This window comes from Ochotona princeps, chromosome 8, assembly GCF_030435755.1.
Source record: "Ochotona princeps isolate mOchPri1 chromosome 8, mOchPri1.hap1, whole genome shotgun sequence".
In the NCBI taxonomy this organism is placed as follows: domain Eukaryota; kingdom Metazoa; phylum Chordata; class Mammalia; order Lagomorpha; family Ochotonidae; genus Ochotona; species Ochotona princeps.
In genome coordinates, this window is record NC_080839.1 from 8,301,874 (window position 1) to 8,327,563 (window position 25,690).

Consider the following 25,690-nt stretch of genomic DNA (forward strand, 5'->3'; position numbering starts at 1 on the left):
CGGAATCCGTGCGCTCCTCCAAAACGCGAAGCCAGCCCCGCAGCCGGCACGCCGCGCGGGCACTGCGCACCGCGGCCACAGTCTGTGCCGTGCCTCTGTGAGCTCCGGGTTTTCCCGGGGCCGCGACTCCCCAGCGGGAAGTGCACCTGCAAGGGCTTCCCGGGACTCGTGCTGAGGACTTCATCCAGGAATCCTGCGGATGTGGGGGGTGGGGGTCCCCAGGAAAGTAGTGGGAGAGAAGGTTGGGGGTGGTCAGGCTCCGCACCTCCGTCGTAGGGGGGCGCTGCCGCCCTTGCCGGCCGCTGGCTCGCAGCTGGCGGTCCCCGCGGCAGGGCGCGCCGCTCCCGCAAAGATGTCGGTGTGCCACGGCCAACGCCCGGCTCGGCCCGGGACCCGGCTCACTTGGCTGCTGTGCTGCAGCGCCCTACTGACCCCGGCTGCGGGCTACGTGATCGTGAGCTCGGTTTCCTGGGCCGTCACCAACGAGGTGGACGAGGAGCTGGACAGCGCCTCCACCGAGGAAGCGCTGCCCGCGCTGCTGGAAGATTCGGGCAGCATTTGGCAACAGAGCTTCCCGGCCTCGGCGCACAAGGAAGACGCGCACCTGCGGCCCCGGGCGGGAGGCGCCCGTGCCAGGCCGCCCCCTGCGCCGCCGGGAATGTTTTCCTACCGCCGGGAGAGGGGCCCAGCGACCGGCGCAGCCCCTGACCCGAGGCTGCGCGCCAGCACCGCCCGCTCCCTGGCCCACGCCAGCGCCTGGGGCTGTCTGGCCACTGTGTCTGCCCATGAACAGGTAAGCCGCGCGGGCCGGGCGCGAACTGCAGGTGCAGTCTCTCGCGGCGACAGTCAGGCGGCGCGCCCAGGGCGCAGGGAGGAGCTGGTGACAGCTCACGTACTGAGATCCAGACAGGCAGACGCACCCCGAGGGCTGCACCGGGCCACGGACATCGCATGAACAATGGAACTGGTTGTTCTGCCGTTGGCCTGGCAAAGCGTGTGTGTCGGGGCGGAAGCGAGAACATTGAAACCCAGGCTTCCTGCCAGGCAGCTGGGGACCGAATCGGTCTAAAGACAGCCAGAGTGACATGCCAATAGCCAGCGTCTGGTCAGGGATCTGGACCGAAGGAGCCTTGGGAGCAGGCACAACCCACAGCACAAACTACAGCCCCCAAGCCTGCCCTGCTGCCTCAGACACGCCACCGAGGCAGCCGTGGGGAGCAAAACACCAACCTGGGCTTGGGTGGAAAATTACGGTTAAAAAAAAAAACTCGAGAATTTTTCCGGAAGGCAAGATAACAGCTGTGGAAGGAGCTGGGATCCGCTGCGATTTCCAATGTTCAGTTCACAGGTGTTTGGTTCACCTACCTGTTAGACGCGATTCTATCCAGATGCACCGGGCAAGTAGCAAGGGGGCACCTTCTGGAGTGTAAGCCTCCGCAAGGCTTCTAGGAGCTGATGAGATGGTTCTAAGGGTATAATTGCAGAGCGGTCATTTGGGCTCCTACTTCCTTTGTGCAGAGAAGAATTAATATGTTTAGCATGCAGGGGCTTCAGGCCTCGGGTCAGGGTCTTGCCCCAGCTCTGTGTCTTACCAGACCCAGACGGTGGCCAATCACTGGCCCCTACACTTAGCACTGATGGTCCTTTTGGCTTGTGAGGTTACCTGCATGGCAATATTATTGTGGCGATAATATTAACCCCTTTAGTGGATAATTCAGAGCCAGCTGGATCTGGGTTGAGTATTCACAGTATCCAGGGGTTTCCCATAGGTAGAACTTACAGTTCAAAGGTATACCTTAGAATAGTTTTAACTGTCAGCATTTATTTACCTGGCTCTGATGAGAATCAATGCAGTAGGCATCTCTATTTCTGAATAAAAGATGGATCTCCAATGAAACTTAAATATATCTTGACAATAGGATGCTGGACTGTGCAATCTGTAACCACAATATCAGGATACACTTAACTAGCTGATTGTTGCTGAAGAACTATACTATTGTAATAACATGGGGAGAAACCCCGGGGAGGGGAGGAAATGTTGAAGGAGAGGAAATCCCTGAACCTAAAGAACTATATTGTGAAAATAAAAAAAAAAAAATTGAGAACAACCATATATATGAGATATATATATATATATTATATATATGAGATATATATTATATGTATATATGAGTTTCCTTTTCCAGTACTGAGGTCTATTTCAAACTCACCAAACTCAGAAAGCATTTGCATGTATGCCAAACAATTTGTGGATGAAGTGACATTCATTTTGGAGGAATCCTTAACATCTCATGTTCTTAAAAGATTACAGATGTCGCTTTACAGTTTACACACCGTTATCATGCACACTTTAAATGGGGCATAGTGGGCAAAGCCATTGCCTGCAAAGCTGGCATCCCGTATTGGCACTGATTCGAGTCCACTGGCTCAATTTCCAACCCAGTTCCTTGCTAAAGGCCTGGGAAAGCAGTGGAGGATGCCACAAGTACCCAGGCGCAGCTACCCAATTGGTAGACCTCGATGGTGCTCTAAGTTCATGGCCCTGGCCCAGGTCTGGTCTTTGCAGCCTTTGGGGAGTGAACCAGGGGATGAAAGATCTCTTCCCTGTGCCGCCTCCTACCCCACTCCACCCATCTCCCTATCTCTAACTCTGCCTTTCAAACAAATAAATTTTTTTTTAAAGATTTATTTTTTTATTACAAAGTCAGATATACAGAGAAGAGGAGAGACAGAGAGGAAGATCTTCCGTCCGATGATTCACTCCCCAAGTGAGACGCAACGGGCCAGTGCGCGCCGATCCGAAGCCGGGAACCAGGAACCTCTTCCGGGTCTCCCACAAGTGCAGGGTCCCAATGCTTTGAGCCGTCCTCAACTGCTTTCCCAGGCTACAAGCAGGGAGCTGGATGGGAAGTGGAGCTGCCGGGGTTAGAACTGGTGCCCATATGGGATCCCGGGGCGTTCAAGGCGAGGACTCTAGCTGCTAGGCCACGCCGCCGGGCCCCAAACAAATAAATTTTGAAGAAGACAAAGCTAGCCCCTGAATTTCAAGCTAAGCAAAATGACTTGCCTTGTGTAAGAGATAAAGCTTGTAATAAAAAAAAAATTAGGAAGCTGGCTCCACAGAATTTAGAAATCCTAAGATTTAAATATTTTTGTCTAAGTCTGAAGTCACAGGAAGATAATAATATACTGCTCTTCAGCCACTTAACTGAATGACTTAAACAAAAATCAGTATGTTGTGTTTCTATGAAGACTTTGTTTATGCCAAATAACAACCCCATTTTCTATAATTAATTTAAATATGACCTATTCTTGTTTGCAGTTTTAAAAATGCAATGAATAAATAGGAAAATGATGAAGTCCTGGTCGCAATGAAAAGTTCTTAGTGTCCCCAGTGTTGCGGAGAGCGAGAGATCCCACAGGACACAGGTGTAGGATGTAAGGAGGAGGTTTTATATCCAAGCGGGTGACGGCAGCTCCTGCTACACTCCAGGAACCACCATCTCGCGTGGCCAAAGTCCAAGGTTTTTTAAGCTCTCATTGACACACAGCAGCCAGGAACTTCAATCAACTCGGGTGGTGCATATTATAAATCAATCAACTCACATTTTAGGCCAATCAATACAAAGGGAAATTGCTGTGGCTAGCCACACTTGAAACCCAGCACAATGCTAAGGCACTAACCCCCTCCCATCCTCTCTAAAAATATCACATCTGCTCACTGCCTTGGGGTGCCATTAGCTGACTGCACCCCACCACACTAACACAAGCGTAACACTGAATTTAAGATTTAAATTCTATCAAAACCATGGAGGAGGGGCCAGCGTTGTGACACAACAGATTAAGCAGCTGTCTGGGATGCCAGCTTCCCTCATGGGCATTGGTTCCTATCCCAGCTATGCCACTTTCTGTCCAGCTCCCTGCTAATGTGCCCAGGGAGACCAAGGAGGATGACCCAAAGGCATGGGCCTTGCACCCATGTGGGAGATGCAGATGAAGCAACTAATTTCCGGCTTCAGCTTGACCGAGAGCCCAAATCCCAGGGGCTATTATGATCATTCGGGGAGTAAGCCAGGGAATGGAAGATCTCTCTAAATCAATCTTCTCTCTCTCTTTTCTCTCTTTCTGTGTATACCTCCTTATTTGTGCGTGTATAACTCTGCCTTTTAAATAAATAAGTAAATCTTTAAATAAAATAAAACCTTGAAGGCAGTGGGGCTCTCGGGCAGCTTCTGTGAAGGCTTGACACTATCCCTCAATTATTGTCCAGTTTGTTCAAGTGAGTAGACTGGAGGCACAGAGGGGACTTCAACAATGAGATTTGCGCCATGCCTTCCAGGCAGGATGCCGTTGCAAAGCGTCCCCCGTAGAGAACTCTCAGTGCCCATTGGGGGCAGGTAGGGAATGACCTTGCCATGATTGTGATGCCCAGGTGCCCTCCCCAAGTCCTCCATGCTGTGTTCCCTGTCTAGACATACAACCCGAGCCCCCAGATCTAACCACTGCACGACTCCTTAACCAGATGGCCCTTCTTGGTGTTTGTTAGATCCAAGGACTGCCCTTTGGAAACTGCCTTCTCATCAGTGATGGCCCCTTCAACAACAGCACTGGGATTCCTTTCTTCTACATGACAGCCAAGGACCCTGTGGTGGCCAACCTGGTGAAGAACCCCATGGCCTCGCTGACGCTGCCAGAATCTGAAACGGAGTTTTGCAGGTAGGCAAGGACTTCATCTGCACAGATCCTAGAGGTGTTTAGGGTAGAAAGCCAGGGCTGGCCCCCCCCCCCCATGGGCCACATGGCCTCAGCAGGACCTTGATGTGCACACTGCTGTCTTCACCCTTTGAATCGGGTAAATTAGAATTCTACTGCTCAACAAGCAGTGTAATTTAGAGTAAGCTACTTAACCATTGTCAGCCTCCATTTTCTCACCTGTAAACTCCAAATGAGGTTATGTCTTGATCAAGCCATTTCTATGCATTACACATTGAAAATACCCTTGCAATACCCTTAATTTGCCAAAAATTGTAGTTCAGTATTCCTTGCCTTAAACATGCTCAGAATGCTTACACTAGCCTACAGTTGTGTAAGTCAGTTAACATAATGTATAGGTTAGAAAAAGTGCTGACTATCTCATCTAACTTAATGTAGAGTATACTGAAAGTGAGCAACAGCCATGCTGGTTGCTAGTCCAGGAGAAGACCAACATTTACAATTTTTTTAACCTGTTCTTTTTTTATAACTGTTTATACATTTTATTTGTGATGATTTTTACATATTTCATTAGGCTGTGAAGGGTCAAGGACTAGAGGAAAGTGGGTGTGACATTCCCTTTTTTTCATCGTGTATCTGGGGGAGGGCGGAGATAAGGGGAGAAGTTACACCCAGCCTCTCAAACATCCCAGGGACCCTGATATGGGGTATGCTCCGAGGGTCCTGCTCAAGTGGTTTTGATAGTTCAGTAACTCTGTATTGCTGCCAGTCTTGCCAGAATCCACTGGTTGACACAGTCCACCTTATAGCTTCCATTTGCCCAGATATTCACTGCCAACTCATGGCTGGGGCAGTTGATTAATTTGTTCTGTCCTCCATCCCCTGTTGTGGTACCAGGTGTCCTCTGCAGGCTCCAGTGTACTCCAGTGTACTGGATATACTGTCCACTGCTCCATCAAAGTCACTGAGGAGGCCCAGCTCTGACACATGCATTCCATGGTCAACCATGGAACCTGCAATTTCCTCCATGGTTGGACTTCTGAGTCCAGTGGTTCAGTTGAGGGGATTCCCAAAGAAACTTCATCTGAGGTGATCCCAGACCTGATTCTTGTGTATGCATGCCAATACAGGGTCCGGCACAGTCTGTCCCCCAAATCAGCCTAGGCGCGCACTATTAGTTGCAATTGCTGGGTCAGTTGTCTCCAGTCCTGTCTTCTACACAAACTGATGGATGTTGCAATTCAGCCTGATCCTGCCCACTGCACACTCGGCCCCCACACAAGCCAGTGGAAACAATAGCCTAATCAGAGCAACCCGCAATCACCCCCACCAGGTCTGCCTCCTGCTCTGGTTCCCATGCTTGCCCATATGTACAGCAGGCTGGTCCAGTCTATCCCACATCCCATTCAGCTCTCATATAGGTCAATGAGCATTGAATCCTAGTTCATGCCAAACAGCCCCACTATGCTGCCCACACATGTGCTGGTGGGTGCTACTGTCTGTCTAGCCATGCCTGTCCCAGTCCTGGTTCTCATGCTCACCAGTGGGAGTGGCAACCCAAGAGGGAGGTGCCCACTGTTTCCCTACTGGGTCCACTCCTGGATCTTGCACTCTCCAGTTAGTATCGCAGTTTAGCTCGACAGAGTTTCCCCCCATGCCAGCATCTGCTAGCTGATGCTGCAGCAAAGTTCATCCAACCCTCACCCCTTCTGGTTTATGCATGTTCTATTAGGTACAGACTACCTAGCCTGGCTTATCCCTGATCCAGCTTACATGCAGGCCAACAGGTGTTGTAGCCCTGCCCAGCCTGGTCTGCCTCCAATTCCAGCTCTCATGCTCACTAGTGGGAATAGTGGCCCAGCAGGGAGACTTCCTGCAGCCCCCTACTGGGTTCGCCCACTTAACCCTGGGTTTCATGTGTGTTGGTTGGGCACTGCGGCCCAGTCTGGCATGGTCCTTCTCACCTCGGCACTTGCCAGTAGTTACTGTAGCCTGGCCTGGCTTGGCCTGCCCCCAGTTCCAGTTCATGCTGGTGGGGATTACGGCCTAGCCCAGCCCTGCCAGCTCCCAATCCTGGGCCTAATGTGGACTAACTGGTATTGCGGCTCAACCTGGCATGACCCACATGCCATTCTAGCTCTCGGATTTGCCAGCAGGTGATATGACCTGACCCAGTCTGGCTTGCCCCAGACCTGGGCCAAAGGTAAGCCCATGGGTACCATAACCTGGTCTAGTCTGAGCTGCTCCCTCTCTTGGTTCTTGTGCTCATTTGCAGGGATTGTGTCCCAACATAGAAATTGCCAAGCTCTCCCATCAGAACCTCTCCCAGTGTCAGATCTCACGCACCCCAGTGGGTCCATGGGGCAGCCCTACTTAATCCATCTCCTGTCCTAGCACGAACAGTGGCCTTTCCTGGCCGGCCCTCACTCATTCCGGTTCTTACTGTTGGGTGCTACAGCCCAGCCTAGCCTGGTCTATACCCAGACACAGCTCACGCATGGCTCAGCAGAGACAGAGACCTCGCCTAGCCCATCCTACACCCACCCTGGTTCTCACAAGCTTCAATGGGTGCCCAGTCTTGCATACCCCAGACCCAGTTTACATCGTGCCGAGGGAGACTGTATCCATGTCCAGACCAGACCATATCCTCCACTCTGGCTCCTGCACTCACCAACAACCCAGCCAGGGTATCCCCTTTACTCCCCAACCAGGCCTGATCCCAGCCACAGATCTTATACTTGCCAGTGGTTGCTCTGACCCAGCTTGACATAGCCCCTGCCCTGTCTTGGCCTTTGCCTTCCGATGCTGCAACCTGGCCTGACCCAGCCAGCTCCCAGTCCCAACTCTTGCTGGTGGGTGCTGCAACCTGGCCCTGGCTCATGCAAACTAGTAAGTGTGGCAGCCTAGCCCAGCATGACCTGCACTCCATCCTGGTTTCTACACTTGCCAGTGGGCTATGGTTTGCCCAGCCCTACTTGGTCTGTCCCCTTCCAAAACCAACTCACATACTCGTCAATGGATGGAGCTACCTTGCCCAGCCTGCCCAACACCCAGGCCTGGACCACATGCTCATCAATGGGAGCTATAACCCACTAGGGGAGTTTCACAGGTTCCTTCACTCAGATCACTCCCACACTCAGATCTCACGCATGCCAACAGGTGCTTGGCCCTTACCCAACATGGCCTGCCACATCTATTTGTCCCGAACTTGTATGAGCTGGTGTGGCCTACCCCAAACCCTGTTTTAGGGTGCTCATGCAGATACTGCAGCCTGGACCTGCCCTGCTTGTTCCCAGCCCCAGTACCAGTGAGCATTGGTGAGTTCCATGATCACACCTAGCTCAGTCCATCACCACCCCAACTCTTAAGCTAACCAGTGGAACTTGTAGTTCCATAGGGTTGGACCCACTTATCCCCACAGAATCCAACCCCAGACCTGGTTCTCTTGCATGCTGATTGGTGTCATGGCCCAGTCTAATGTGACTTATACCTTGATTCAACACTCACTGTCAGGTACTGGGATCTAGCCCTTCCAGACAGGCCCCCAACCATAACTTGTGTGTGTTGGTTAGCCATGTTCCATGCTAACAAGCCCAACCCAGCACTCCCATGTGGTGCATCAGTCTGACCCATAAAAATCTTCAGGTCTTTTCCCTCCTAACCACCAGGTCTCAGTCCCCTCACTTACCTGCAAGTACAGAAGCCCTGTCGTTGGGTGTCCGTCAGGATTCATCCCTCACCTACACATACAGTGGCCTTATACGTGGGTGTCTCTAGGCAGTAATTCCATACCCCCAAATCTTAGAGTTCACCGCCAGGCGACCAGTAGGTGAAGCCCAGTGCCAGTTGGTGTTCTGGCCACGCACAAGTCCAGGACCCTCCCCTTGCCTAACAACATTGCATGGGGAGCTAGGATCCCCAGCAGGAAGCCTGGGCCGGCACAGGTACACCCAGCCACAGCCACATGGCTGGGAGATCCAGACACTCGCACCGCTGCTCAGACTCACCTGGACTCTGCCCCAATGTGTACAATTTCAAGTGTGATGTTCCTGACAGCATTTATCTCATCATATAGTTGAAAATATTTCAAGACAGCCTTTGTAAGTCCAGGCTATCTATAATCATTTCCTCCTTATGATGGAGTTTACTAGCAGTGTTGGAAGTAGGGGCCAAGTGCCTCACACAACACTGGGTGAGTAAAATATAGTTCTTAGTATTACAGGAAAGGACTGAAGGTTGATGAAGGAAGAATCTGCAGTCTGTCTCCCTCCATGTGCATTATAGAGTAACTTGCCTTTGCTACTCATTTGTACCCTTCCATCCCAAATGCGTGCCACAAAGAATTAGCAACCTCTAATGCACCTGCTCAAAAACTTTACAATAAAAACCTTCTAGTCCCTTGTAGGCAAAAATGGAACTTTGCTTCAGATACCTTTTGTCCAAATTAGGAATTCAAAACTCAAAATTTCTCCCGCCAAGGACACAGCTGCACTGAACTGGTGTGGCAGCTGCAGTATGAAATTCCCCCCTGCCAGAGCAGGCACCTGGATGAGTCCTTTCACTGCAAGGACCTTGCTAGCAACCCTGTGAAAAGAGGTGATGCCTCAGAAAGTCAAGGGGCTGCATCTCATCTCGGATATTCTGTCATCTTTATGAGCAGCGTAAGAAGCACAAAAATCAAACAATGTGTTCTTTAGGAAGATAGTCAAGGCTGCTATGTGCTGTGAAGCACAACCTGCCTAATAGCCTTCCCCTCTCCCCAGTTGTTCACCCTGGTCAAGTGGGGACACTTCAGCTGACTCACTTCTCTATCGGGTTGTGACAAAAAAGCCCAGAAAAGCAATGTTTCCTTTATCATGAAATATTCTCCCTGTTTTGTTTTTGATGTCATTTTTGCTGTTGGTAGATATGAAATCCCACAATACCTCTCCTTAACATCTCAGATTTCCCTGATTGACATATCCTAACATCAGCGATGCTGGGACATGTTAATCCCAGAATCCGTGCACACCTGCCCTGGGAAATAGGCCACTGAACCTAGATCCCTCTACAAAGCTGCAGCACTCCTCCATTGCTGGATTTGTTTACCAGCAGGTACTCACTCAAGCAGACACCATCAAGGCTGCAAACAGGAGAAAATGAGAGGGAGAGCAAGATGTCTGAGAAGTGCTGTGGCTCTGTGAGTGATGGGAAGTAGGATATTCCAAGATTAGTGACAGCACAGCAGATGTGAACAGCCACTTAGATTGCCATACTATCAACTCATGGGTATCCAGCCTATGGTTTGCAATGTGCAGTTGGGGGAAAACTGGGGTTCGTCTTTTGAATTTGGTCTTTTTGGGGGCTGGATCCTTTGTAGTCCAGCCCTCCCTGGCTGTGCCATGCAGCAACAGCTGTAGCTCTGTCAGCCCTGCAGCTCTGAGGGGAACAAACAACACTCTGTAGGCTGCCCTGGTTCTCAGCAAGAATGTGCAGTAGATAGGTGGAGTCAATGCTTTTTTTTTTTTTTTAACTTACTAATGGTTTCAACCGAGGTTGTGTTTAGCAGAACGTATCCATATTGTAGGTCAGGATATGTACAATGTGCCCTATGTAGGTTGCTATGTGCTTTATATATGTAGGTTATTATAAAACATACAATTAAGGGGGAACTTCCTCCAATTTAGAAGAGAAGAGTGAACTCCAACTGCTTGGCAGTCAGGAATGAAAGGGACAGAGTAATGGCCTGGACAGCCTGTCCCTCTCCCCGCCAAGGACCAGAGTCTTCTAGGAGCTTTCATGAGTTCCAGGAGGCTTCCAACAGGCCTCAGGAAAGTGAGGACATTGAGTGGGTCTTGTATGCACTTCCTCGGCTTCCAGAAAAGACCTGCTAGGAACTGCGGTTTGACCTCCATGAAGGCTTTTGTCATTTGTAGAATAAAATCAGAATTGCAGTCTCACAGACACACCCTGCATGATGTCAGTTATATGCGCAATCCAAGAAGCTGAACTCACAGGAAGCAGGCGTAACAGGGCTGTCCTCAGGAAAAGGAAGTGGAGGACACGGGGGTGGGCGGATGATGGTTGGTCAAGGGGAGGAGACTCAGTTGTAAGATGAGCAAGCTCTGGGGATGGTTGATGATTGAGAGGTTAATTTACAGTAATCATCACATAATGTATGCATACATCAAATCACATTATGCACCTGAATATATTCAATCTTTATTTGACAATTCAGTATCTTAAAAGGTAATACAAAAAAAGATAATGACCTGAAAAACAGGATGGGGAATGGCTTTTCCTGCTTGTCAAACGTTACTCCCCTCCAAACCAGAATCTACAGGAATGTCTCGCCTAACAATCATTAGCTCGTGAAAGTCTGTTTTATTGGTATTCTGTTTACTCTTGGATGATGTTAATTTCTTCATTTAATCAATTAGATGAATTAAGGATTAGAATCTATTAGCTCAGGTTCAGTTGGAAAATTGCAAAGGTTTCAGCTGAGAAGTTTCTCTGACTATCCCTTCACCTCTTTGTCCTGTCAACACACATAAACTTAAACAGATACCCCTGCAACTAAACATATATATGATCAGACCAGAGGCCCAGCTGGATGAAAATTCAATAGGTGATGATGGATAAAGACCACATGATACATCTATCTTCCGTAATCACCTCTTCCCTTACAGAGCATGCACACGTGTTACACCATAGCTTTTCCATTGGTGTCTTCTTTGGGCCGCAGGGCAGCAAGCTCTGGGATCCACCTGGAAGAACTCTGCTGAATGATGATGTTGAATCAGTTTTTATCTTAAAGATAAAGTAACAAGCAGTAGGAAGTCACAAGAAATTTATCGGGTAATTTTTCTAGGATGAAAAACAAAATCAGCTGATAATCTGAACAAATGTTAAGGTATCTAACTAGACTGTGGTTGTCAAGAAAAGAGGATCTTCTCCGTAAGTCTTTTGTTTGATTTGCTGATTTGTTTATTTGGGAAAGGGAGTTCCCATTTACAGCAGCCAGGGCTGGACCAAAGGCCAAAGCTGGGAGCCATGAGCTCAATCTACGTCTCCCACATGAGCAGCAGGAAAACAATTCCTTGGGCCTTAATTGCTATGATCTTCATTAGCAGGAAGCCAATGTCAGGAGTTGGAGCTGGAAATCAAAACCCAGTCTCCCACTGACGAATGCAGGAGTGCAGGTGTTTTACCTGCTGGCCAGAGGCCTCCCCTGCCATAGGTTTCTAGCAAAATACATCAAGGAATAAAATCTCCTTTGTGCCCCCAAGAGGAGTGTATTCCTGCCCTAACGACCAGCAGAGGCGCTTGCCTGGTTCCAGACCCAGCTCCACTAATCATTCCAGCTTTCCTGCTAATGGAAATGTCCTGAGGGACATCAAGTGACACCCACGTGGGAGACCAGGATGGAGTTTCTGGCTCCAGGCTTCAGCTTGACCGAACCCCAGCTGTTGCAGGCATTTGGGGAATGAACCAGCAGATAGAAGATCTCTTTCTCGCTCTCTCTCCCCTGCTCACTGTTCCTGTCTTCCTCTTGCTCATCTCTGTCTTCTTACCTCCTGCCTTCCTTTCAGATAAATCAAATTAGTTTAAAAAAAAAGATGTTGCCCACACAGTGGCTGTTGGGGTCATTTGCCCACACATAATGTTAATTCCCATCCTCTCTACTGGCAGCCTTGGTATATGGCATGCATGAACAGAGCAGGAACCAGGATCATTAAGGAGAGGGGCTTGATTTGCCTTAGACCATGGGTTCAGGGTCAACCATTAGTGAGCACAAACACCTGAATTTGAATGCACTGAACTTGAACATTTCTTCTGTGTGGAAAAGTAAAAAGGGTCTGGAAATGTCAATGTTCCATAGCATTCTTCCTCCCGCCTCCGTCTCTGCACTCGTAGGAAGACAATGTCGAACGATGAATCCTCAGCCCAGACTCACTGAAGGCTCCCCGGGAAGGATGTTTGTAAGACACTCTATTCATTCAGCTGCTGTCTGCAAGAGCTCCAGCAGCTGCACACACAGAAGGGCGGTGTGGAGGCGGACTGCTGCAGCAGCCAGCTGAGCCGAGTGCATCTCTGTCAATGCAAGGTCGATTTCAAGTCCATTTCAAAGCACAGGGCTCAGCCCTAACAAGATTTCTCTTCACTGAATCTTGTTCACTGCCCCCTTGAATGCAGCATATAGAACTAAATAAATTGCTCTCTGTTTGGATTTAGGTTTTTGCTCCCTTTTTTCCCCCCTTCAAACATTCCTGTACTCTTGAAGCTAGCATTAACCTGCGTAGCTCTTAAAAGCACTAAGAAGAGTTAGAAAAATCTGCAACGACAAAACATAATGAAGCAAGAGTTCAAGTGCTGTTTTTACATCTTCCGCTCGTTTCTGGGGCATGTTTCAGCCATCTACAGCCACGTCTCTGCTTAATTTTGTTTCAGTCCAACAAAGTTTTGTCCCTATAGTTTCTGTCCAGTTCATGAATCCACTAGTGATTCCAGTTCCTCTGTCCCTGCACTGCCTTTTCCTCTGTCTGCTGATTACTCTCTACCCAGTTCACAAATGTGGCACTCACCTGATGGGCAGAAAAACATGAAGAAGTACCTCCCCTAAATACACAACCTTCGAAGAGCCTATGGGGCTAGTAAGATGGGTGCAAGGACTTTATTTTAGGGCCCTAGGTCCTGGCAATCAGAACCTACTTTTCATCTCTGAAGAGTTACCTGATTTGGACATTTCATGAACATGGGATAATACAATGTGTGACTTTAGGGATCTGGCTTGTTTCATTTAGCACATTTTCCTTTTTTTAGGAGTGTTATTTATTTTTGGAAAGACAGAACCGAGAGGTAGAGAGACAGGGAGGACAAGAGAGAGAGGTTCCATTCGCTGATTCATTCCTTAAACAGTTGCAATAGCCAGGGCTGAGCCAGGCCTACCCAGGAGCCAGAACTCTATCCGGGTCGCCCAGGTGGGTAGAACAGACTCAAGCAGTTGGGCCATTATCTACCACCTTTCCAAGCATGGAGTAGGACACTGGATCAGAAGAGGGGCAGCCAGGACCTGAACCAGCATTCTGATATGGGCTGCCAGCATATTTTCAAGGTTAGTCACTTTGCAACCTGTACTAATACACTATTCCTTCTGTGGCTATATGATATGCTATTGTAGGATAATTACACATTCTGTTTATCCATCCTTCAAACAAATGATGCCAGTTCTAGGTTTTGGTGGCCATGGATAATGCTGTTTTGAGCATGTGTACCCAGTTTTTGTGCAGACATATGTTGTCAGGTCCCTAGTATGCTCCTAGGAGTGAAATTTCTGAGTTATACGGTAATTCAATATTCAATTTTTTTGAGAAGCTACCATTGTGTTCCTGAAGGGCTGCACCATTTTACATCCCCACCAGCAACGTATGGGGGCTCCTGTTCTACACATCTTCATCCTCATTTGTTTTTGTCTTTGATTATGGCTGTGCTAGTAGTGATAGCTCATGATGGTTGGACTCACATTGCCTAATGATTCAAGCATCATTTTATACGTATATTGAACATGTTCATGTTTTAACCTAAGTAGCTCTTCTTTTGTCATTGAAAGGAACAGACAAATTTCCAAGGATCCTAATGACTTTCAGATCTGTGCTTAGTCAATATCCTTCTACTTCTATAAGCTTTGCCTCCCCCATCAGACAAGCGAGTAATTGAAGTAATTTTTCTAAGGTAATGCAGGCATGTACCTAAATTATCTATGTGTAGAAATGGTAAGAAAATGGCCAAGAAAAAAGATTTTAATTAGTTGGATTAATAAGGAAAAACAGTTACTTTAATAATGTAAAGACAAGGCTGAAAGATACTGATAATCAATTCAATTAAACATTAAATATACTGTGTGCAAAGTAATGTATAAAATATTGAGATAAAAATAAAAAAGGTTCAACCTCTTCACTTCCCATCTGTCTGTCCAGCCATGTGTCCATCACTCCAATCTCATCCATTTCAGCTTGTTTTCTCCTTCAAAAATCAGAAACTAATCTCCATGGAGAGCCTTCCTATCCTTTTCCTTTCTTGTGTTCAGACTATACTGAAATTTGCTTGTCCTAATGGTCCCCAATGTGTGCCCCAGGATTTCATTTTCTTTTTGAACTTTGTCTCTCTTTTCATGGGTTAGGATGCTAGCACCCAACCTCCTTGAATGGGTAGGTCTCAAGGCTCCTCACTCTGAAAGCTCATTCTGCCAGAACAACTGGGGTATTTGTGTGCGTGAACTCCTGCTGGTCTTGGTCTGCAGTCTGTTCCCTTCTGCTCCTGGATCCATGAGGTCTGTGCATCACAGGCAGAGCTGAAGCTACTAGGCTGAGCCAAATGAGAGTCACAAAGCAGCACAACTCTCCATGGAACATGGTTGATACTGCAGCAGGGCTGATGATCAGGAAGGGCCCTGATCACCTGTTCTTCCTTGCATTTTTGCAGATAAAGAGATCGAAGGGCTGAGAACAGCCAAATAGATAGCACATTCAGTTTTCAGTCTCCACAGCCACAACCACCCTCCACTCCATGGGTCTCAACACACAGCTCTCACCTGGACTTGCACCCACCTCTCCTCTGACCTCTGCTGTCCCTGGAGTTACCTTTTCTTTCAGGTAAATCAAGCATTCAAGTACCAGGCAGTTTTCCTCTTTTAAATCCCTTATTTGATGCACATTTCTAAGCAAGATTAATAGTAGGGTTGGGAAAAGACAGTTGAATATACAATGAAAAGATAGCTGAATATACAATGTATGGAACTGTTATACAATATACAATACATACAATATATACAATGAATATATACAATGAATACAATATATACAATGAATATACAATGCATGGCACTGTTAGGAGATTGCCCTCGTTGCCAAGAGGAGGTGCAATGCCTCACAGAGAGCCTGCTTACCAAAGAGATGCTTAAACTTGATAGCTGATCATCGTGGTCCCCAGGGTACACAGCTTCCTTTTCCCTCGTTGGTCTTGCACTTGCTGACCATGTGAGAAGTGGTGGCTGGCAGCAATTTCAGGCAAGCTACACTCATGTGAATGAAGGCAAGGCTGCAATCCAACTTTCCTTAGATGGTATATTCCTTTCCCATTGCTGTTGTAGCAAATTATTACAAGTGATAATGTCTTAAAGCAATACCAGATTCATCATCTTATAGTCTAGAGGAGAGAAGACCAAAGCAGGTCTCACTGGACCAAAACCGAGGTGTTGGCAGGATTGTTTCTTCTTAGAGGCCTTGAGGCAATGTCTTTTTTCTTGCTTCTTCCAGCCTCTACAAGCGGCCTGCCTTTGTGGCTCATGCCACATTCTGAATTCAAAGCCAGCAATGGACAGTTGGATCTTCGCAGGTCAGGTCACTGTCATAGTCTCTTGCTTCCATCTTCCCTTGATCAGCATTCTTGATTTCCCTGGACCCAGCCAGGTAATTGAGGCTCATCTTCTATCCAAAGACAGCTGAGTTAAGTTAAAGTACCAGATTTATGTGTTCCAGAAATTGAGATATGAACATCTTTGCATGGTGGCCGTTATCCCACCTACCGCAGGTGTCAAAGAGATGATACAAAATTGAGCTGGATTTCCCATGGAATGAATAGAAAGGTTTCTCTTCACCTATTTAAATATACTATCTCCTTTCTGCTCACCCATAGTAGAGAGCACGCATGTTCCTGCACGAAGATCTTAGTTTACCATAATGATCTGCTTATGGATGCTAATTTCGTTAGTTTCATCACAGAGAGAATTTGTGAAAAAAATCAACCTTCACGGTGAACAAATAAGTCGAGACACAAATCCCGTGTGTATCTATATGTGGAAATTTAGTTCCTGTTTATTATTTTTACTTTATTTTTTCATGTTGCATATCAAGTTTTCTGTAGAAAAATTTCACTGTGGATTCAGAGTTGATGGTTATTCTGTAGATCACATCCATCATTCTTTCATCGTCACCCACAAGAAAAATTCATGACTCAGCAGCTCCATGTTTTTGCAGGGTTGAAAACAACATAGCCTTTGGAATGTTACATGATGTTCTCACACTCATCAGTGTACCTGGATATGTGGGCTTGTCCACTATTATTCTCGCTTATTACAACACAACAGGGTGTATGACAGAGAACTTCCAGACAGGTGAAAATATGTCTTTCAGTGTAGCAGCACATGTGTTGTGCTTGACAGATGTGTCTTTCTCAAGAGTTTTAATGTCAGGGACTGACATTTTAGGGACTCTTCCATCAACAGCTGTTTTATGATACCATCTACCTAAAAACGGGGACTGTCACAGTCAGCATGGCCAGGTATTGCCAGACCATTATTTGCTAGAAAAGCTAAGAGTATTCAAATGAGAAGATGAAGTTCAAGATCCACAAAGGCATCAGTTGGCATTATAGCACAGTGAGTAAAACTACCAAATGACACTGTCACCCCATATTGGAATGCCAGTTGGAGTCCCAGTTACTCCACTTCCGATCCAACTCCCTGCTTATGCAAGGTCAAGAGGAAGAAGACTGAAGTATTTATTTGGGCCCAGTCACCCACTGGGAAACGCGTATGGAACACCTGATTCCTGCTTTCAGCTTGGCTCAAACATGGCCAAAATGTTATGGGTTAGCGTGTGTCCATGTTATACATTATCCACGACCCTGCCCACTGAAGCCCTCCTAACACCTTACCCTAGTACACCTTCAGCGCCTGAGCCAGACAGACAACGGAGGGAGACTTGGTGCTTGTTATCTTCCTTCATTCTCTACCATCACTGCATCGTCCATACCATAACCAGCTACCCCAGAGCCGGCTGGACATCCAAGGTCAAGCTGCTGGGCAGGTTTGGCTGCTCCATAAGCCTCTCTGAGAGGCCATATATGTTTGTACCTGAGAAGAAGGCATGCAAGAAATGAGTATCTTACAGAAAAAGGAAACATTTGTGGTAAGCCTTTTCTCAATTCATGGCATAAAGAAGTAGCATAGATTATTTACCTCTTGCAGCATGATGTGTGCTTCCTGCAGGGTGAAGGGGTAACATGGCACGTATCCAGTGTCTTCCAAATGAACCAATTAATTTAAGTCTGAGTAGTGAGGGAGAAGTACGTTATAATGCTGTAGGAGTTTTCCCCTCCCCCTGCCCCATCGTCAGGGGGAAGACGTTACTTTTATCTGTTGTGTTTTCTTGTTTTGTTTTGTTTTTTAACAAGCGCAGAGGCTGAGACACAAAAAGGGTGAGTCATGACCTAGTTCCAAACTTAGGAGGTTGAGACACAGCCCATGCGCTTCAACTCCCCGTTATGCATCTTTCATGCCCTTCTCCATGTGTCAGTGAGCTCCTGTATGTAAGAATGCTCAGCCATGCAGGTTATACAGAACTGACAAGAAGGGACCTCTTTGTTTCCCTGGCTATAGCTGACCTCAAACAAAAGAAAAGTAGAAGATATCTTTCCTCTTTTGATGTTGGAGAACAATCTATCACAAAGATTTCTCATCCAGCCTTAGCTCATGAAATGCGGTGCCAGAAAATTGCTCAAGGGCAATAGACTAAAAAAAGAAAGAGGCAGCCTGAGAGTATATATATAGAGAGAGACCTGGGAGGAAGCTCCAGGCTCCTGGCTTCAGATCAGCTCAGCTCCGGCCATTCTGGCCACTTGGGGAGTGAATCAACAGATGGAAGATCTTCCTCTCTGTCTCTCCTCCTTTCTGTATATCTGACTTTGGCCCGGCGGTGTGGCCTAGCAGCTAAAGTCCTCGCCTTGAACGCCCCGGGATCCCATATGGGCGCCGGTTCTAATCCCGGCAGCTCCACTTCCCATCCACCTCCCTGCTTGTGGCCTGGGAAAGCAGTCGAGGACGGCCCAATGCATTGGGACCCTGCACCTGTGGGAGACCCAGAAGAGGTTCCTGGTTCCCGGCATCGGATCGGCACAGCACCGGCCCATTGCAGCTCACTTGGGGAGTGAAACATCGGATGGAGGATCTTCCTCTGTGTCTCTCCTCCTCTCTGTATATCCGCCTTTCCAATATTAATAAATCTAAAAAAAAAAAAAAGTGGCCTAGCCGCTAAAGTCTGTATATCTGACTTTCCAATAAGAAATAAGTAACTCTTTAAAAAAACACCAGCATCATATTTGAGCACCAGTCTTGGCTGCTATGCTTCTGATTCGGCTCCCAGATAGTGCAACATGGAAAGCAATGGAAGATGGTGGGAGTGTTTGGGCTCCAGCCATGCATGAAAGTGACCTGGGTAGAGTTCCAAGTTTCAGGTTTCAGCTTGGCCCAGCCCCAGCCAACTATGGTGGTCATTTGGGGAGGAAACCAGCAGATGGAATCAATCTCTCTGTCTCTCTCTCTCACATGCTCTTTCAAATAAATATTGTTTTAAAGAAGTATCTTCTCCATCCTTATCTGTTCACTTAAATTAATTCCATGTAAGAAGAGAATAGTTCTATATGAAAATACTAGTCATTATTCCTTTATGAGACTCAAAGGGCTTTGATGAATGTTTGCACCAGTGAAGAAGGCATGTAAGAAATTAACATCTTACAGAAAAGGAAACAGACTTGGGCATCTTGGCACAGGTAACATAGTAAACAGTCTCTCTGAGACTAGACCCTCAGAAATTTAGCACAGCTGTCACAAATACAAACCAAAATTATTCAACGTCAGAACACCTCTAGCAGCTCAGAGGCACTCAACAGACAGAAATGACATAAAAATGGGGAGTGGGCTTTTAGCTTAGTGGGTATAATACTCAGCTTGGAGTACCTAGGTTTGGTTCCCAACTTGAGCTCCTGATTCCAGTTTCCTGCTGATATAAACCCTTAGAAGTAGGTGTGATGGCTCAAGTCATTGGGTTCTTGCCACCCACAGGGAACCCACAGGGGAGGGCTGAACTGTGTCTCTGGCTCCTGGCTTCAGTGTAGATCCCCCATGCTCAACCTGGGCTGTTGAAGGCATTTGGGGAATGAGCCGGCAGATGATGTCTGTGTGTGTGCACCTTTCAAATAAACTCACATGGATCAAGAGTGAAACAACCAAGACTCTCGGTGGCACCCATATGGGGATTTCAACATCACAGGTGGCAGCTCTACCTACTACACCACAACAAAGGCCCCAGATTCACCTTTTTAATGTGTTATATGTTCTTGGCTTTAGTACATTCACAGTTATGAACAATTACCATTGTGTGAGTTCAGAATATTGTAATTTTCCCCAACAGAAATGTCATATATTAGTAGCCTCTCCCCAACTCTCTTCTTAGTGCTAACCATTAATCTGCTTTAGCTATTGGATTTGCATAATATCCACCGACCCTTAATAAAGTTTAAGTGCACAATATTGTATGGATTCTAGGATGTTTGGCTATACATAATAGCTCTAGAACTTACTCATCCAGTGAACTGAATGTTAACCCTTTTGAATAACAGCTCCTTACTCCCCCCTGGACAGTACACTCTCTACTGCCCTGACAACATAAACTACTATACACCTTATGGACACACTCTTACCACACTGTCTATGCTCGAATATTTTAAGGTTGTAATGCTGATATATGTAAAACCTGATATGTCAGTAATGTGATTAGTATCTTGTTCATTCAAGAAAGCAAATGGCAGGAGACAGACTGACACACTGCCATCCAGCTGAAGCCAGGAGTTGGGAACTCAATTAGTGTATCCTGCGTGAGTGGCTGGAATCTGATTACTGGGAACATCACCTGTCACCTTCCAGGTTCTGCATTAGCAGGAAGCTGGAGTTAGGAGCCAGAGCCTGGACTAAAACACAGGCACTTTACCCAGCAGACGTCTTGCCAGCTATACCAAATGCCATCCCCATATTTTTCATTTTTTATAAGATCCTTCGTGTTTCATGCTAGCATCCTACCATTGTTCTGACAAATGAACACTTTTCTTCCCATGCAGAAAGAACATCGTGGACCCAGAGGATCCCCGATGCGTGCGGCTGACGCTCACTGGCCGGATGATGGTGGTGTCTTCGGAGGAAGTAGAATTTGCCAAGCAGGCCATGTTCTCAAGGTTTGCAAGCACTGTCAAATCAGTTTGCCTCAAAATATACAGTGATAACAAGGAGATATCAGGGCTGTGCTATTTGATGCGCATTATGCCATGATGGAGCTTGACCCAAGCTGCCCTTCAGTAGCAACACAGGCTCTCTCTCATTGTCACTGTGGCCACCAGCTGTGGTAGAGAGGCCAGACAGGTGTGGGTAGCAGGCTATCATCACTAGCAGAGTTCACCCCTACAGAGTTCCTGCTTACTTCCAACCTCAGGCAGTGCCTCAACTTGCAAGGACACCAACTGAGCTGTCTGGTCAAGTCCACGCAAAAACATGTTCCCACACCTACACTGAGCAAAGCATGGTGCCTGCCAGGAGTGCAGGATCAGGGCTTCTCAGGGCCATCTTCTCACCCTGACATCAGTGGGATCCTGCACAGACACAGCTCTCTGCCTCCACCCCCCCACACACCTGAAAAGTGACTCAAATACTTCAGAAATAAAATTCAGCCCCAGAAAATTAATGTGCAATCTGAAGTTTGAGAACCACTGCCATAAGGAACAAAATGGGTGATGAGAGAGTGGCCCTGTGCAGAGGCCAGAGCCTAGGCAAGGGCTTGTGAGGAGGAAGTGTACACAAGGATGGTCTTTCAGTCTGGAGTCTCCAGGTGCCGAGGGTGTGCACAGCCTGGAGCAGTAGGTCCACGTTGGAGTGGTGTCATGATGAGAACAGCAGACACCATGTGTCTATGCTACCACAAGGTAGGCAGCAAGCTGAAGGAGACAGAAGGGTCATCGAATAAAGGGAATCATCAATAAAGAAGCGAGAAATGAGAGCAGAAGCCACACTGCTCAGTGCCATAGAAAAGAGTCACCAAAACATAGGAAAGAAAACTGCCATGGTTGGGGCTAGCAGAGTCACTCAACAGAAACTCATGATTTTCAGCACACAGGGAGGAATAGATGTATGTATATGAATCTATCTGCTCATGTGCCGCATATGTGTGTTTCCACACTCGGCTGTCATTCTTGATGCTCTCACATTTCCTGCACCTTGTGACAGGCATGAGAACAGGCCAAAATCTCTCCCAGAATCACTGGGTTCCATAGGTCCATTTTCAACCTTCCTCATTGTTACAGACACCTGTACCAATTTGGTCCCTTTAGCTCCAGCTTCCTATAAACTTTCATCATCTTTTTCTTTAAGATTATTTATTTGAAAGGCAGAGAAACAGAGAGAAGGAAAGACATAGAGAGAGAAAGAGAGACCGTTCCGTCTCTGATTTACTCCCCCAAATAGTTGTAACAGTCAGGATTGGGCCAGCCTAAAGCCAGCAGCTCCATCCTGATCTTCCACACAGGTGGCCAGGGCCCAGGTACTTGGGTCATCTTCCACTGCCTTCCCAGGTACATTAGCAAGAAGCTGGATTGGAAGTAAAGAAGTTGGAACTTGGAATGGCACTCCAATGTGGGATGGCAGCTTTACAAGCAGTAGTTTAACCTACAGCACCACAAAGCTGGGCCTTATATTCTTTCACAAAAGAGGGAATTGTTCTTTTGAGAACAATTACTCCCCAAATGCTTACACACTCAGGATTGAGCTGTGGAGCAACCGAGAGCTAGCAATTTAACCCAACTTTCCTAGTTGAGTGGCAAAAACCCAAACACTTGAGCCATCACTGCTTCCTTGCAAGAAGCTGGAATCGGGAGTTGAATGTGGCATTGGGCATCTTAATGGCTGTATCCAAGGCCCACCCTTCTTTATCTTTCTTTCAACCACACAGTCAGCTCCTACTGCTCCCACCCATTGCCTGGTTCCAAAGCCAGTGCCCCAGAAGTGAAAGGTTATTATACCTATACTCCAGACCCACCCTCAGGTACTAAACTCTGTTCCAGTTATTAATGCAAAAGTAGGTGGCTTAAGATAGCAACAACTGGGCTGGGCACAAAGGCCTAGCACCTAAAGTTCTTGCCTTGAACGTACCAGGATCCCATCCAGCTCCATACTTGTGGCGTGGGAAGCCAGTCGAAGATAGTCCAAAGCCGTAGGACCCTGCATCCACATGGGAGACCCAAAAGAGGCTCCAGATTCCTGACTGCAGATCAGTTCAGCTCTGGCCATTGCAGCCACTAGGGGAGTGAATCAGTGGGCAGAAGATCTTCCTCTCTGTCTCGCCTCCTCTCTGTATATCTGACTTTCCAATAAAAATAAATAAATCTTGGGCCCAGCGCAATGGCCTAGTGGCTAAAGTCCTCGCATTGAACACACTGGGATTCCATATGGTCGCTGGTTCTAATCCTGATGGCCCCACTTCCCATCCAGCTCCCTGCTTGTAGCCTGCGAAAGCAACCGAGGATGGCCCAAAGCCTTGGGACCCTGCACCCGTGTGGGAGACCCACAAGAGTTCCTGGTTCCTGGCTTCAAATCAGCGCGGTACCAGCCATTGCAGTCACTTGGGGAGTGAATCATCAGACAGGAGATCTTTTTCTCTGTCTCTCCTTCTCTCTGTATATCTGACTTTGCAATAAACGTAAATAAATCTTAAAATAAATAAATAAATACATAAATAAAAAATCTTTAAAAAACATGGAGTTCTGAAAAACTCTATTTTTGCTGCTTGTATATTTGTGGGAAGATTTATAACAAAAAAATAGGAACGATCATGTGACTGTCTCAGCGGAGTATTTGTGATGCAAGGGCATCTGATCAGCAGTTACTTTCAGTTGGCCAGGAAAGAAAAATGTGCTTTTAATTTCATATTTATAATTATTTCAAAACACATCATTTTTTTTAAAGATTTATTTATTTTATTACAAAGTCAGATATACAGAGAGGAGGAGAGACAGAAAGATCTTCCATCCATTGTTTCACTCCCCAAGTGAACGCAACGGCCGGTGCTGTGCCAATCCGAAGCCGGGAACCAGGAACCTCTTCCGGGTTTCCCACGCGGGTGCAGGGTCCCAATGCATTGGGCCGTCCTCGACTGCTTTCCCAGGCCACAAGCAGGGAGGTGGATGGGAAGTGGAGCTGCCGGGATTGGAACCGGCGCCCATATGGGATCCTGGGGCTTTCAAGGCGAGGACTTTTAGCTGCTAGGCCACGCCGCCAGGCCCAAAACATCATTTTTTAAAATGCATCATTTTGCATGTACGTCCAGATTTGGTCTCCACTTAGCCCTATGATCCAGGTAGAGGTAAGGAAACAGCCCCATCCATGAGCCATCACAGCACCTGATGAAATGAACCAGGCTTCAGACAGAAGAACCTGGCTCAAAAGTTGAGTTTTCAGTGACTGTGGGACGACAGCTTACTGCCTTCCTAGGCTGCTCCAAGCTCGGAAGATCCCACACTCCCCAGCCAATGGTGCACCCCTTTGGGTGAATGCAATTTCACTGTGACCTCCTTTTGTCCCCGCAGGCACCCAGGGATGAGGAAGTGGCCTCGTCAGTATGAATGGTTCTTCATGAAGATGAGGATAGAGCACATATGGCTTCAGAAATGGTATGGAGGAGTGGCTGACATTTCAAGAGAAGAATATTTCAAAGCAGTCCCCAGAAAGGATTAACACAGTAAAAAGAGAATCTTCAGTGTTTGCATTCAAACAAAAACCTTCTGAGTGATGCCACCAGTCCTGCTCCTGGCTGCTGCCACTTTGTCGGAGAGTTCTTGGCAGTTCTGCCAGCTCTTGCACAGAATGAGAGAGAGGGACTGAGGAATCTCACACTGGACCTGAGAATCAAGTGGCCATTTATAGACCACTCCATGCAAGTACTTCACATAGATGTCTTGGTTTACATTGTTTTCAATCCTGACTCTCCCGTTTGGAAACCATTGTTGGTTGTCAAAATGACACATTGAGACTGTGGCTGTTCCACTCTTTAATGACGTGGAATGTGATTGCGTTGTATTGTCAGAGTGTTTAGTTGATTGCTGTGACAAAAGCAACCTCTTGGTTCTAAGCTCTTCGCCAGCACAGAGGAGCAACACATGCATCACAGTGCCACAACCCTGTGTTAGGGTGAGGACAGATGACTGTTGTCCATTGCTTACCCATTATGCAGTTGAACTGCACATGCATTACTGGGTCATATTTGCTAGAAAGTATGGGTTGGTTATGGAGTCTTTGTCCCCCTGCTCTAAGACATCCAGTTTGGTGCAAGTGTGCCAGGGTTGTATATTAAAGAGAATGGGGAATCTTTGGCAGCGTCTCTGCAGCTCAGATTTCTGTTAGACTCCCCCTAGCAAGTATGAGAGGTGGCATCCCAAGTAAGGAGTTCCTCGGCCCTCCTCCTCCTCAGGAGAGGAGAGGAAAGAGGATGGAGCTGGGAAGGAAGCAGTGGCAGCAAAAAGGAAACAGAAGGAAGAAGCCACTGGCCTCAGGCCCATCCCACAGCCATGAGCACAGCCTTTGAGAGTGGGCATCTCGCTTGAGCTCTACAATCAGCAAGAGACACGTGCTCATTGCTTCTTCCAGACAGGGACATTGAGGCCCAGCAAGGCTATGTCAGCCTCCCATGACCAGACTGCACAACTCATTGCAAACAAGGGAAGGAATGGTACCTACAAGACTTCCTATTTTAAGGAGAAGAATTACTGGGATATACACGGGTAGACACTGAACCAAGAACATCAGTAAAGTGACGGTGAAAGAGAAGACCTAACTTGCCACTGCTTCCCGGGTCAGGTGAGGGTGGGGAAAATCTCTGAAATTTGATTCCTTGACCAAATTAAAATGTTCTACAAACCATGTGCAACACTTCCTTGTGTTTGTTTTAAGCCTCCTTTGTGTGCATTTGTAACCTCAGTCTGGTCCTGTGTGAGTACGGCATGACCTCATAGTTGAAACATAGAAAGAATCTAGTGATATCCAAGTTTTCCATCTTTTTACGATGATTATGCACCCTCAGGTGGGTCAGGTTGCTGCACAGTATAAAAATACACCATTATGGGTAGG

General features: G+C 47.2%; 1 protein-coding gene across 1 annotated transcript; it reads left to right on the forward strand.

Moving 5' to 3' along the window:
- The first annotated feature begins 271 nt into the window (after positions 1 to 271).
- CREG2 (cellular repressor of E1A stimulated genes 2) lies at positions 272 to 24,504 on the forward strand. Its single transcript, XM_004594250.2, has 4 exons — positions 272 to 793; positions 4,547 to 4,716; positions 20,644 to 20,757; positions 24,154 to 24,504. Exons 1-4 carry the CDS (start codon positions 353 to 355, stop codon positions 24,299 to 24,301), a joined length of 873 nt encoding a protein of 290 aa, XP_004594307.2. The 5' UTR covers positions 272 to 352; the 3' UTR covers positions 24,302 to 24,504.
- Positions 24,505 to 25,690: the final 1,186 nt, after the last annotated feature.

What these genes read in the sequence shown, in the direction of transcription:
- CREG2 (XM_004594250.2), top strand. Translation starts at nt 353, where the DNA reads ATGTCGGTGTGCCACGGCCAACGCCCGGCTCGGCCCGGGACCCGGCTC. An exon ending in CTGTGTCTGCCCATGAACAG is followed by an intron (nt 794 to 4,546) that starts GTAAGCCGCGCG and finishes GGTGTTTGTTAG; the next exon opens with ATCCAAGGACTGCCCTTTGG. An exon ending in TCTGAAACGGAGTTTTGCAG is followed by an intron (nt 4,717 to 20,643) that starts GTAGGCAAGGAC and finishes CTTCCCATGCAG; the next exon opens with AAAGAACATCGTGGACCCAG.